This window comes from Colossoma macropomum, unplaced genomic scaffold, assembly GCF_904425465.1.
Source record: "Colossoma macropomum unplaced genomic scaffold, Colossoma_macropomum, whole genome shotgun sequence".
Lineage (NCBI taxonomy): Eukaryota > Metazoa > Chordata > Actinopteri > Characiformes > Serrasalmidae > Colossoma > Colossoma macropomum.
This window is the reverse complement of record NW_023494789.1, coordinates 29,480,989-29,496,109: the sequence shown is the minus strand read 5'-3', so window position 1 is coordinate 29,496,109 and position 15,121 is coordinate 29,480,989. Positions and strand designations below refer to the sequence as shown.

General features: G+C 38.2%; 1 protein-coding gene across 1 annotated transcript; it reads right to left on the bottom strand.

Annotated features, from left to right (window-relative positions):
* Positions 1-541: 541 nt before the first annotated feature.
* LOC118808265 (methyltransferase-like protein 7A) lies at positions 542-13,466 on the bottom strand. The gene is made up of 3 exons (XM_036570811.1): positions 12,911-13,466; positions 4,476-4,561; positions 542-3,772 (listed from the first exon to the last, which is right to left on the bottom strand). Exons 1-3 carry the CDS (start codon positions 13,403-13,405, stop codon positions 3,625-3,627), a joined length of 729 nt encoding a protein of 242 aa, XP_036426704.1. The 5' UTR covers positions 13,406-13,466; the 3' UTR covers positions 542-3,624.
* Positions 13,467-15,121: the final 1,655 nt, after the last annotated feature.

Sequence of the window (15,121 nt, the reverse complement as noted above, 5' to 3'; positions counted from 1 at the left end):
TTTTATTTTTTTTTGCCTCTCTCAGGCCTCTGTGTTTTCTGTATTTTACAGAAGATATTTGCAGAAGGCCACTATCTGCCGATCTAAGATCACGTGCTGGAACATAGACAGACACTTTGTGATGTAAGCAGGTGCTTTAAGGTCATTTAGAGCTTTAAAAACTAAACTAACTCTATCCTGAATCAGGTAGCCACTGCAGTTCTTTTAAAACAGTGATATGATCTCTTTTGATGCATTTTGTACGAATTGTTTAGCTTTATTAGGAAGTCCAGTAAGAAGAGCATCACAGTGATCAACTCTGCTTGTAACAAATGCATGAACAAGTTTCTCTGCATCGCTCTGAGATAGAAGATAGATTATTTAGCGATATTTCTCAAATGATAAAAAGCTAATTTAGTGACTGCATTTGCATGCAAGATAAAACCTGCAAAGACACCCAGGTTTCGTACTTCAGGTTTGGTATATGAAGCTAAAGAACCAAGTTTCTCTGAATATGGCACAATTAGTAATCATACATAAAAGTAAATGAATAAGAAGGTGACATTTTTGAGGGATTTATTCATGAGGTTAAATAAATAAGTCAAAGTTTATTTGTATAGCACTTTTTACAACAGGCGTTGTCACAAAGCAGCTTTACAGAAAAATCCGGGTCCAAGTCCCCATGAGCAAGCCGATGGCGACAATGGCAAGGGAAAAACTCCCCAAGAGCAAGAGGAATAAACCTTGAGAGGAACCAAGACTCAAAAGGGGAAACCATCCTCCTCTGGCCGACACCGGATAGTAAACAATAACAGCAGAGAATAACAGATTTCAAACAGAGAACTCTGTCCCTGTTAGGAAGCTGAAATTTCAGGTGGACGCTGATGACATTATTCACATCGGGCCAGAAAAATGACGTCCTAGATCGAGATCCAGTCTTCCGCTGTAAGGAATTTTATTCTAGCGCAAGCTGATTTAATACTTAAAAAATAAAAATAGTGGACACAGGAAAATAAATTGGAAGCTGAAATTCTATGTACATTTCAGAAAAATAAAAATGTAAAAACTTCAAAAGAGAGCCTGCATCCCACTCTTAATTTTAGTTACAACTAAAAATAACTGGCAACATGGTATACTGAGCAATAGCGTCTTTAGATTAATAAAGGTTTTAATTTCTAGATTTTTTTCTTCAGTCTCATACTTTAAAGTACTTGCAACGAAATTATGTAGTAGAAATAAATCAAAGGAACATCATGTATCTGCAGAATTAAATATTTTATTACACTATATGGACAAAAGTATTGGGACACCTACACATTACACCCACAGAAGCTTTTATGACATCCCATTCTAAATCCACGGGCATTAATATGGAGTTGGTCCCCCTTTTGCAGCAACAGCAGCTTCCACTCTTCTGGTAAGCTTTCTATAAGATTTTGGAGTGTGTCAGTGGGGATTTTTGCTCATTCATCCAGAAGAGCATTTATGATGTCAGACTCTGATGTTGAACGAAAGGAACTGGCTCACAATCTCTGTTCTAGTTATTCGATGGGGTTGAGGTTGGGGTTCTGTTGAGGTTTGTGGGCCAGTCAAGTTCTTCCACATCAAACTCACCAAGGCATGCCTTTATAGACCTTGCTTTGTGCTCCTGAGCAAAGTCATGCTGTAACAGAAAAGGGCCTTCAACAAACTGTTCCCACAAAATTGATTAGGAAGTGTGTCCCAATACTTTTGTCGATATAGTGTATCCTAGAGTCATATTCTCTATATTCACAATGGTATGGCAAATGTCCCAACTGAAAAAAAAACAACAGAAACCATTAAGTGTTTCTGTTGATTCCTGATGGTTTTGTAATGTGTTTTGGCGTCTATTAACAGGTTGATACCACAATGTAAAGGATCCTGACGGTTTAACAGGTGACTAGCGGCTGATTCTAAATGCCTGTGATGGTTTCCTAATGGGATCCAAAGATGTTGTACAGAAAACTTGTGGTCTCTATTGGAAACCATTAAGCCAATTTCCATTAGAAAGCAAAACCCTTAGGTTTCAATCCTAATGGTTTCTAACAGTCCTTCTTCAGCATGGACAGTACACATTCTTAATTCCTTCAACATTAGTTCTCCATTATTAGAGGCTGTGAAAGTGGAAACTGCGCAGAAAATGTGATTGTGAACACTCCGTTCGCTGAATGAGAAGCGGCCAACAAAAAGCTAACTTCAGCCGGCAAATAAGGAGCCAAACGAATAAGTAACTAATTTCAGCCTCATGTAAAAAAAAGTATGTCAGGCAAGTTGATTGTATGGTTTAACACGTCCTCAGCAGCAGCTCTGCTATAACACATCTCTGGTATAACATGTCCTCAGCAGCGGCGGTCTGTGGAGGAGCCTCCTCTGCAGCTAGTGCCAAATGATCCAGCCTATCAGGATTCAGAAGTACATCAACGTCATAACTTCTGACTCCCGATCAGCCGTGAGGCTCAAGTCTGCAGTATCTAAACATTGGATGAGAGCTGAGGAAGGCAGCTATTGAGGTTAATAAAAAGAGGAGGCATAAAAAGACTGATGTTAAATGAATCAAACTTGCAGCTTGCAGTATTGTTGCAACTGTGAAGATATTCAACATGACTCATTTTACTGTGTTTTCTACCATGAAAACACAACTGAAGTGCACAAATTAGCTAACAATGTCTCTACCCCCTCTGCCGCTGCTCCGATGTGCAGTTCAGCTTAAAATTCAGCTGTGGCTAGTAAAGTTAGCTTGCTTTCGCCTGTTTTATTTTAACTAAGAGCTCTGTTTTGGGTTTAGCTGTAAGTTAGATTTGCCTTCTTCGCTGATTGCCAGCTTCGCTAAGCTAATGCTCCATTTTTTTTTTTACTTGCAGTTAGTACTTTCACCTCAGATTCTCAGTTCTCACTGAATATTTTAATAGTGCGACTTTGAGGGTTTTCAGGAGAAACGTAGCTAAACAATTCAAGGTTACGGTCCACAACTCGGCTTTACTGAAGAATTCACCAGAAAACACAACAAAACCAGCAGAACAGGCGCGCACTCACTGTTGATCCTCAGTGGCCAAACTGTTAGCTCGCTAAGCTAAAAACACAGACTTCCTTAGCTAGAAGCTAAAAACACACCTAGCTTTCCTCCCTCACCACTCCACCCATTTTAGCGCTCTTCAAAATGAAAGTCATTGTCTAACTTCAAACACCCCAGCATAAACATTTCTCTTTTTTTACATTAACTATATACTGTAGCGTGGCGATGCCACAATATGATTCAAGGCAAAAATTAATTACATATTAATTAATATTAATTAAAAATTAATATTCTTTAAAATGTTCTAAGAAGAAAATTAGTCAGTTCTTTGTTGTTTGGACAAATCATTACAGTGTATGTACAATTAATAAATTAACAGGTTTATGAAAAAGTGTGTTTTTTTCCTCTTTGCCTCCACCCATAAAAATATACAAAGGGCCAGTAAAACTGATCTACTGGCCCAGGGGGCCACTGGGAGAAAAATGTTACATTGGACACTGACACATGGCTTTACAAGTTCATTTGTTACCAAATCATATCACAGAAGTAAAACATATTTGATACAAAAATATGTGTTAATCCACTGTGTCACCGGTCCAACTGTGCCGTCATTATTTCATAGCATAACCCAAGATATGTGGTCTGATGAGAAAGAAAAGTGGTGCCTGGAAGTGGCGAAGCTGCAAGTCGGAGAAACCAGCTGCCTCTATGTGCTTCCAGGTGGCACGAGTAGTCTCACAGCCATCGCCGATATAGTACCTACAACACACAACCAAAAGAGGCATCTCATCCACACATTCACACCCAGATGCTACAGTAATTTCATGTTCTAAGAAAAGTAGTAAATCAAACTCAGTACAAATATTGGGATAGTGTATTGTTTGTTCAGAGACATGGCAAAAGTCTCTCTTATAGGCTTGCCAGGGGTTAAACTGGGATCTAGAGGTAGGGAAGTTACATCTTTTATGGGTGCCAACAATGTAGAACATAAGTGCTCAATCTTAACCGCAAAGGGCTGGTCTGCATTGTAACCAAGGAAAAGCTCACCTATTTGTGTTTAATTAGATGGTCTCAGCCTTTAAACAGTTGATCTTGTGTGCTCCTGCTTAGCTGGAACAAAAACCTGCAGCCACACTGACCTTTGTGGATAAGACTGTGTATTATACTATGTGATGGAAATGTGATTAAAGCTACTTGCCTTTCACAAAAACCAAAGACATGTTCTGGCCCAATATGGCCCCTACTATAGCCTAATGTCAGAGCTGCTGTAAAATATAATTAAATGTTTAAGCAGCTGCAAGTGGTGCAAAGTAAATACTTCCTGTGTAGGTATTGTCTGAAGCCATCTAAGAGAATGAGACTTTAAAGACTGTAATGGAATGCTATAGGCTGCATTTCTGTATGGTTTGTGTGTTTGTATGTGTGTGTGTGTGTGTGTGTGTGTGTGTGTGTGTGTGTGTACATTAAAGGCTTGAAAACATGCTGAAAGAAGTATGTCCAGGTCGAGGGGTCAGCCTCCACATGCTCCAAGAAGAAGAATGCTCCACCCTGTAAAACAAAATGTTTTAGTTACAGTGCTCTGCTGTGTATTCATTAGCCTAATGTATTTGTAATATGGGGAACACTTGTTCAGAGAAATACTGTAAGATGGAATAGGAAAGCTGTCCCTTGTACACTGATCAACACTCAGTAAGTTGCTCGCTGCCTTTTTAGGGTCTTACTCTTATCTCCAACCTGGACTAAGTTCATAACAAACAAGCTGTGTACAGCACTGATCTCCCAGATGAGATGTAAAATCCCCAAGTTTTGAGCTTATATATAGGCAACATAAACAAATATTGGTAAAAAAAAGTTAATCTAATTTTACTAATGCAGCCATGTGTTTTTTGGAATCAGGTAGGATTACGTAGCAAGCAGAATGGCTGGAACTAAGATGCAGTGTTACTAAACCTGAAAATGGATTCTTGAGGCTTTTTGTCTTAAACACTGAATTCACATGTACATTTTACAACCTTTACTGATCAAACTTTACCCTCAATCTCTATGTTTACATGTACATTAATATCCCAGTATGAATCTGATGAAGTCAGTTAGTTCAAACAGTGATTTGATGATTTGTAGGTGAATGAGGCCAGAGTAAACATTGTCTGATTTAAATGTGATCCAAACTGATATTAATGGGCAATTTGAAGATAAATGTAGCCCCCAATTGTAGAGGTGTAACTACCTGCAGTGCTGGTGGGTTCATCGCGCTGGGTCTTGAATGGGAGAGTTGGTGGAGTGACTGAACCCCTAATGTCTATACTGGACCCCTGACATCACTACTTATGTAATTTTATATCTATGACTTTTAATAATAACTTAATAAAATACTTCACACTGGAGGTGGGTGATATGGCAAAGATATAATATTGCAATACTTATAGAAATTTTCATGATACACAATATGTAACAATATTTATTTTTTCAGACATCTGATCACGTAGAACAGAGAAAGAAGAAACAGCAGTGCTACATTTACTACCAAAAACTGAATACAATGATTTTTATTCAATATTTGGCATATTGTGTTGCACTAAATTTAGTTAAACGGGATAAATTTTGCTCTCTTTATAATGAAACAGGCAGCTGGTCATTCTTCTACAAGCACTGACAATAAGCATGGTATGTTCAGAAAGCATATTCTATTGTATTGTGACATAATATCACAATAACAATATACATTTTCATATTTCCCAGCCCTATCTCAAACAGCAGCCTACCCTACAGCACCAACTTGGTTCAAATAGCAATAGAGAGCAAAAAACAAATTTTCATCTTTTTTTGCACTGGGGCCCATAAGATCCTAGAAAGTATAACGCATATATACGTGTGCCAATACATACTGCATGTTGTCTATATGTATAGGCACTGTGCCAGAGTGCATGTAAACATGTTGCACTGAATTGCGACCATCAAGTTGTGTTATCATAGAGGGCACCATTTTGCAGTTTCTGTTCACACGAGCACTTTACAAAGACTATGTAAGCTACGCCAACGCGCATTCATTTCTCGTTCTGCTGCATTTAGCAAGCCTAATGATGAGTAATGTGTGTGTTTTACATTTTACATTGTCTAGAAGTACATAAATATAAGAATGTTTCATTACAAATTTTCTACACATTTAAAAGTCACATCAGGAAGGTCAATATCTACCCCAGACAAAAGCTTCTTTGCCTAAAGAAAGCAAAATGTCAGGCACAATAACACATTTTTGTAGAATATTAAGACACACACTATACAAGTATCAAGTAACAGTCAGAGTAATATGTTTAATTTTGTTCATCACACATAATACTTTCATATTGCAAAGCTGCTGGAAGAATTATATCACACCCCTGCCTGTTCTGTTGTGCTAAACAGATAAATTGTACCATTTCTAGGCTGTTTTTACTCAGGCTTCATTCGGACAGTGGTCATCATGGCTTTCTGGATAACAATTTGAAAGATGGTTATTCTCCTATAAGGTTTTGGTTGTTTTATCATTGTTTACTGTTATTATGGAGTCACATTGGGGTGATTCATTCTCATGGTAAATTGCCTATGCCAGGTCCTGTCTTTAAACCTTAATTAGGTTATATTGGCTATAAATGAGAATGATGTAGTGACTGGGTTGCACAGGTAAGTCCTGACACCAAAGTCATCAGTTATCACAGCTACATTCAGAATGTGTGACCCCACTGCATCTCCACAAAAATACTGAAAATCCTTGTGATATTGGCATGGGGGTCACCAATTCTGACAGCTGCTATCAATATGTGACTTCATCTCCACAAAACATATAAAAAGACCAACCAGAGTTTTCTGGTGACTTACCATTCCACCATTTCAGTCAGCATTAATGACTGGAGAAGACAGAGGGGCCACAACATAGGGGTAACCAGAATGTGTGACTGCGCTGCATCTCCACAAAAAAATTGTGAAAAATTAACCAAATCTCCTGAGGTGACTCACCGTTCCTTCACCTTTTCAGTCAAAAAAAGCATTCATGACTGGAGTGGACAGATGGGCCTTGGCATAGGGGTCAAAGTGTTCAGGGTATTTACCTTTATTAAGAAATTCTTTGTTTCACTATTTCAGGATCCATATTGAACTCAAAGTACTCATAACATTGAAAGGTTCAGGTCTGAAATATAAAGTGCCAATGTTTACAGCTGCTTTAGCTAACTTTACTACGACCAAAAACAATCAATGTTCATCATGATAGTCATGTTACAAAAGTTACAGAGGATGATGGGGGAGAACGCCCCTGCCCTTAAGACTATTGTCTGTTTACTGTAGGAGTAAACCCACCTTTTACATGACTTTAGAATGGTGACAAAGGGGAAAAAAAACAAAAAACTGAAGAGCAGTTTTCCTTTTATAGCACAAAAATAAATGTATTGTATAGGGGCATCTTGCCAGCAATCACTACATTATATACCACTACATAACACAACCATTATATTCCATTATATTCCACTATATAACATACAGTGAAATATAATTGAATAATCACAACCATTATATTTGATTCTATTTAACTATATAACAGTGTCATATGTTATAAACACTATTATATAACAGATTTTAAATTAAATTGAGGTCTTAATTTATGTGTGAACGAGATCAAATTTTCATCTAGAAAAAAAGTAATACACAAAACACAAATTAAGCAATAATAATAATGATAATGTAGATGGAAGTATTTCAAATTTAATTGGTAAGTTGAAAATGATTAGTGCAGATAGAAATGAATGCCTAACAGCAAAACTCACAACGAAATTATAAAAGTAAGTATAGCTATGTAACTCCAGCCAGTAAAACTACACAGAACTGAATTAAACATATTGTATTATTAAAATTAAAATACACAAGTCATTTGCTATAAATTACTGCTGATGGGAGCCTTTTGCCTATTGTCTAAAGGGGCTTCTTAAAGGTTTAACATTACAAACAAAAAAGTAAATCTCCATAACAACCAAATAACATTTCTTGTACAACTTAATCATCTCAGGTCTATGAATTATATTTGGTTGGTTGTTCACTAACTAACTAACCAAGTGTGATTACATATTGCTCACCTCTATGCCAAGGTCCGTCTGTCCACTCCAGTCATTAATGCTTTTTTGGCTGAAAAGGTGAAAGGATGTTAAGTCGGCTGAAAAGATTTGGTTAGTTAGGGGTCCAAGCACCTTTAGGTGCATGGAAGCCTAGTGCTTTTGCTAGAATTTTTTTCTTCTTCTTCTTTTTCTGCCCTAAAACGGTTTGTGGAGAAGACACCGTAAGTCATCCAAAGACCAAACTTAGAGGGTAGGTTTAGATCCCCCCCCCCACTACTCAGGCAACTGAAATGACCCCAGTTGGCCTGATGGTGGCGCTATAGAGCAACATTTTACCTTTTTGCCCATATCTCCTGAACCATGGGGGCTACACTCAAAATTATTGCTTCTTCATAATCCTTGCTTTATTCTACATCAACGCTCCACTGCATGTTTTTAGCCCCGCCCCCAAATTTATCATCATAATGGGCAAATAATATGTGACATCTACATTTTTCTACTAGTCTGAGGTTTTTCAAGATATCAAAACAATATTGGTCTCAAAATGTTCAGGGGAGTCTGGAGGTCAAGAATTATAAAAAAAAATTGAATATTTGTACACAATATGGCTGCCACATGCCAATTAAGACCCTCTGGGTTTGGCTTAATTCACATAGATGGCTACAGATCAAGACTGCTTTGGCCAATTCACATCAAACTTATCAGTCCTGTACCCCCCATGATTCTGTGGAAGCCCCCCAAGCTTGATACTGATTACTCAATAGGGGCGCTATAACAACCAAAAATCTGTTTCTCAGCAACCGCTTGGCCAATTGAGCTGAAACTCTGCATGCTGTATCCATGGCCTAATATTTACATGGTCTATTAAGGACAACTGAATCATTGGACAAATATGGCCGCCTTTGGCCAATAAGCTTTCAACAGGCATTTGGAGGGCTTAGCATTGGCCAATCATCATAAAAATGAAAGTATATGTCCACATACACAATCTCTAATAGCCTATAAAGTTTGACCTCAATTGGCCATGAGGTGGCGCTATAGAGCATAAACAAGGATAAGTCCTATAAATTTTATCAAAGATCAAAATAGATCAATTCATATCATTGCTTACACTGAGAATGACATTTTATCAAATACAAGTCTTTTAAAATTCTGTAATCTTTTTCTTTGATTGATCAATGTTTGAAAATTGAGCTTTTCGAACTAGTCTGTGGATTTTAAGACTATTGTTTCAATTTTGGTCTTCAAACAATCTGTGAAGTCCGCAGGTAAATAATTATCAAAAAAACCTTAACTTTATTGCAAAGAACAGCCATAAGACACCAATGAATCTGTTCGGCCTGGCCTTTTCTGACTTAGGGGGCTACAGATTCTTTAGTTTTTAGGTGATTGTGATAAATCTTGGTAAACTTGTACAATACTGTTTTCTGAGGAAACATGCAGAGTTTCATTTAAATTGATTGTCATAAACCCCTACAATACTTAATCTAGTGCGTAATTATTAAAATGTCATATTCTTCTATGGATGAAATAAAGAAAAGATAGTGGTTTCAAATTACACATCTCATTAACATCTAACACATTGCAATTATATGTATGTTCCAAAATTGCACAGGAAATGTGGAAATTTGACTTAAACCCAGGTTGGCCACACAATTAATAAGGGTAATATCTTCTGCCCAGCAGAGGGAGCATCAGCATTAAATGCAAATTATGACTTCAAACATACTTATGGTCGTAGTCTTTGCAACATCTATCTTGCAGCAAAGGAACTGTCTGAATTTTATCTATTCCACTGAGCCAAGCAATTTTGTGTATACAAGTCTTTTAAAAAACTGTATTGTTTTTCTGTAAATCATCCGAGTTTGAAAACTGATGTTCTCATACTGCTTGCTGAAATGTTTTTTGCAACGTCTCAAACTTGGTCTCTAAACAACTGTTAAAGTCTCATGATCAATAATCATTTTAAAAATCTTGCCTTTTAAGCACAATATTATTGCAAGTTATGGAAAAATCAGTTCGGTCCAGCCTTAATCGGAAACAAGGGACCACAAATCTGTCACTCATGCTCTGACTGTGACCAAAAATGATATATACTTTGACAGTAATAAGCTGAGGAAACGTATGACATTAGGCTTGAATTGGCTTAAGTTGGCTCTTACAATGCTCAATGTACTGCCAACAATCTAAAATGTAATTATTCTGTCTAAGAATAAAAACAATAAAAACATGACAATTGTTTCAAATTGTGCATCTTAATGAGAATTCTCACTTTGCAAATATGTGTAGGTTGTACTGTACAGGAAATCCTATTATTTGATCTCAGCAAATTTTGTTCAGAGCAACAGTTTTTCTCTGGCCACCAGAGGGAGCCAAATCAGTAACTGCACATCATTGTTGACATATATATGGAAAGCTTTACTGTATATCATTAAGCGAAGAGCATTTCTGAATGTTATGTTTTCCACTAAGCCTAACAATTTTGCAAATACAAGTCTTAAAAAACTTTCAGTAATATCACAGTTGAAAAATGATGGAGAATAGACGTTTCTTACTAATTCCTGAGTTTAAATCAAATTTAAAACATCAGATTGAAAATATCATGACATAAGCACAGTGTGGCTGAAGATTTGAATAAATTGGTGTGAACTGACTTATTCTGCCAACAATACACCAATAATTGTCTGAATATAACCAAATTTGACATAAATATACAAAATGACAAATTAAGAGTGTATTATGATGATTTCATTTGGAATTGTACCTCAGTGGTCACAGTAATTGCAAGGTGTGAACTAATTCCCAAAACGGTGCTTAGTTCCTTATTGCTCCGTACCAATAAATTCACTCAAAAAAAAAAAAAAACAGGTCTGCTGTGAGTGTCTTGTAGCTCACCATGAAAACATCTGCCTTTGAAGATTACGGTCATGGGTTTGATTCCCTGTCACAGATGTTGGATGGTGCTGTAGCAGTTGTTGTGAACACATGCTTAATTATCTTAATCTTAATGAAGGGTCTTTCTTAAAAATCCAACGATTTGCTGTCTTCTATGGCCAGAGACATAAAATTTATTTATGCTGCTACTTTGTCCTAAAATGGTGCGTGGTTCTTTGTTGCTTCCTCTCAATAAATTGTTTCGAAAACTGCGATTTTGCCGCGGATGTCTTTGAACTCTAAGGTCGTGGGTTCGAATCCCTGTCATGGATGTTAAAATGAGTTGCGTAGATTGTAGCAGATGTATCACCTAGTGGTCTTAATCATTGGGAAAGGAGATCTTTCTTAAAAATCTAAAGATCTGCTGCCTTCTACAACCAGGGGCCACTACTTTACTCCTCAATGTCTTCCTGGTGCTTGGACCCCGCAGATTGCCGCTTGCGGCTATATTTTTCATTATATTTTGTGGGGATGCAGTGCAGTCACATCAGAACTGGTCACCCTTATGCCAAGGCCCATCTGTCCACTCAAGTCATTAGTGTCTTTTTCGGATGAAATGGTGAAGGGATGGTAAGTCACCTGAAAAGTTTGTTAGTTTTTACTAATTTTGTGGAGATGCAGTGCAGTCACATATTCTAATAGAAGCTGTCAGCATTGGAGACCCGTATGCCAAGACCCGTCTGTCTACTCCAGTCATGAATGCTGTGTTTGGCTGAAAAGTTAAAAGGATGGTAATTTTCCTGAAAAGATTTGTTTAGTTTTCACAATTTGTTGTGGAGATGTAGTGCAGTCGCATATTTTGACGGCAGATGTCAGAATTGGTGACCCCTATGCCAAGACCCATCTGTCTACTCCAGTCATGAATGCTGTATTTGGCTGAAAAGGTCATGCTAAGCCTCCTAAAAAAAAAAAGTAATCTACTTTTTCGTGGAGATGCAGTGGGGTCACACATTCTGACTGTAGCTGTCATAACTGATGACTCTGGTATCAGGACTTATCTGTGCAAACCAGTCACTACATCATTCTCATTTAAAGCCAATATAACCAAGGTTATATATAAGGTTAAAGACAGGACCTGGCTAAGCAAATGTGTCATCTACCATGTGAATGTATAACCCCAATGTGACTCCATAATAACAGAAAACAATGACAAAATAACCAAAACCTTATAGGAGAATAAACACCTTTCAAATTTTTATCCAGAAAGCCATGATGACCACTGTCCAAATGAAGCCTGAGTAGGAATAGCCTAGAAATGGTACAACTTATCAGTTTAGCACAACAGAACAGGCAGGGGTGTGATATAATTCTTCCAGCAGCTTTGCAATATAAAAGTATTATGTGTGATGGACAAAATTAAATGTATTATTCTGACTGTTACTTGATACTTGTATAGTGTGTTATTAATATTCTACAAAAATGTGTTATTGTGCCTGACATTTTGCTTACTTCAGGCAAAGAAGCTTGCTGTTGTCTGGAGTAGATATTGTCTGACCTTCCTGATGTGACACTTAAATGTGTACAAGATTTGTAATGAAACACTTTTATTTACGTAATTCTAGACAATATAAAATGTAAACACACATTTCTCATCGTTAGGCTTGCTGAATGCAGCAGAAGGAGAAATCAAAGCGCGTCGGCGTAAGTTAGCTTACGCAGTCTGCGTAAAGCGCTCGTGTGAACAGAAACTGCGCAATTGCGCCCTGTACGATCACACAACTTGATGGTCACAGAATTCGGTGTAACAATCTGAGCCAAACAGTCTGAACACATTTGGAGCCAGTGCTTTAAACAAGTTCAAACAGTCAGAACCAAAAACAGAACGGGGTATTTAACCGGTTTGAGGGGGATTGAGCAGATGACAATAACCTGCTTAACTTACCGGTCTCAGGACTCTTATGGCCTCCTGGATAACCTTGGGAGTGTTTTTAACCGAGCACAGAACGAGTGTGCAGACCACCACGTCCATAGAATTGTCCTCCACGACCCTCAGGTCCTCCCCAGACGCCACTACGAAGTTCTCGTACACCAGGTGGTCGTTCTTGTCCATGCTTTTCTGCAGGTAATCCTTAAAGTGAGGGTTAGGGTCGGTGCAGGTGATATTGCAGCCGCTCGGGTAGTGCTGAAAGTTGGCCCCGCTGCCGCAGCCCACCTCCAGCAGGTGCAGCGGCCCATCGCGCGGAGAGAAGCGCAGCAGGTCGCGAAACAGCTCGCGCTTCTTCTCGTCCATCTTTCGGTTGTATGAAAAGCTAACGTAATACGTGAGGATGGGAAACACGCGCTTGTAGAATCGGTACAGACCCAGCAGCTCCCACAGCTGCAGCGGCAGGATGAGGATTTTTACCACCAAAGTACACGCGTGCATTAAAATCGACATACCGGCAACGGACGCCGACAAGCAGCTCAACAAACGAACGTAGCCTGCTGACCCTTATGAACTCACAGAGCTGCGACAAGAGGTGACGGAGGAGGAGCTTCCTGCGATGGGATTGGCTGGAACTGACGGTGACGACTTGTAGTTCAGACTCTCAGCCTACTTGATCTGAATGTTTTTAGTTTTTATTTTGTTGTATTTTACAGTTTCTGTCCTGTGACGTTTTCCCTGTCCGCCTTTCTGGTCTTTTTATTTATAAATTCTTGCTGTTATTAGATCCAGTAACCACCAGAGTGTGAAAGGTGTATTTGCTTAGCTCCACACCAGCTGGTGTGTATCTAATAGTCTTAGATATTTCTAACAGTAATAACCCTTTCAAACTGAAATAATACCCAACAACCATGACCTACTGTTTCCAACTAGCACACTGTCAGCTGATGTGGTGGTGAGGAGGAAAAGAGCAAACAATTAAAATAAAGACAAAACAGTGACATCATAGTTGTCTTGTGTTTATGTAAATATATATGATTGACACTACATTTCTCAACATACGTTCTGAATACTTTACTAACTGTAATGCTTCATTGTTGTATTTGTGCATGCCTGATGTGGAGTTAAGCAAAACTGACAGTAATGCTGCATTTACATGTTGGCAGTAAACAGGAGACAGCACATTCCATTGTTTTCAATAGAGCTGCGGCAGAAAATTCTGACACGACCTTTGGCTGTTGACCACAGCAGTGAAATAAACCCTATGTTGATTGTTTTGAGAGCTAAACCGCAAAAAATAAAAGAATACAGAGCGTACTCTTCTCCGTACCCTCCTGCCTTTTTCCACCTTAAACAATTACAAGACACACTGCTTTTCCTTTATTTAACCATCCGTTAATGCTGTCACCATGCCAGCATGTGCATGGCTTCATGCTGCCATCTGTCATGTACCACTATGAGGCATGGAACCTTTTTTAATGCAAACGTAAACACACAAGGACAGCACAGTGACATCACAATTGTTTTGGCATCAACTAAATATATGCATTCCTGACTAATAAAGTAGGTTTGTCATTATTTTACACTACAAACATTACATTAAACATTACTTTCCAGTACTTATCAGAAACAGAAAAAAACAGGGAGTACATGTCAGATAATGTGAATATACAGTGGTGCTTGAAATGTTGTGAACTCTTTAGAATTTTCTATATTTCTGCATAAATTTGACCTAAAACTTCATCAGATTTTCAAACAAGTCCTAATAGTAGATAAAGAGAACCAAATTAAACAAATGAGACAAAATATAAGACTTGGTCATTTATTCAATGAGGAAAATGATCCCATATTACATATCTGTGAGTGGCAAAAGTATATGGACCTTTGCTTTCAGTATCTGGTGTGACCCCCTTGTGCAGCAATAAACCAGTAACTGTTGATTAGTCCTGCACATTGGCTTGGTGGAACTTCAGCCAATTCCTCCGTACAAAACAGCTTCAACTCTGTTATGTTGGTGGGTTTCCTCCCATGAACTGCTTGCTTCAGGTCCTTCCACAACATTTCTATAGGATTAAGGTCAGGACTTTGACTTCACCATTCCAAAACATGAACTTTATTCTTCTTTAACCATTCTTTGGTAGAATGACTTGTGTGGTTAGGGTTGTTGTCTTGCTGCATGACCCACGTTCTCTTGAGTTTCAGCTCACGGGCAGATGTCCTGACATTTTC

Excerpts from the sequence above, each read along its gene's own strand:
- LOC118808265 (XM_036570811.1), bottom strand. The coding sequence starts at position 13,405 with ATGTCGATTTTAATGCACGCGTGTACTTTGGTGGTAAAAATCCTCATC. Across the intron at positions 4,562-12,910 it reads CCATAAGAGTCCTGAGACCG|GGTGGAGCATTCTTCTTCTT; the intron begins GTAAGTTAAGCA and ends TTTGTTTTACAG. Across the intron at positions 3,773-4,475 it reads CATGTTTTCAAGCCTTTAAT|GTACTATATCGGCGATGGCT; the intron begins GTACACACACAC and ends TGTGTGTTGTAG.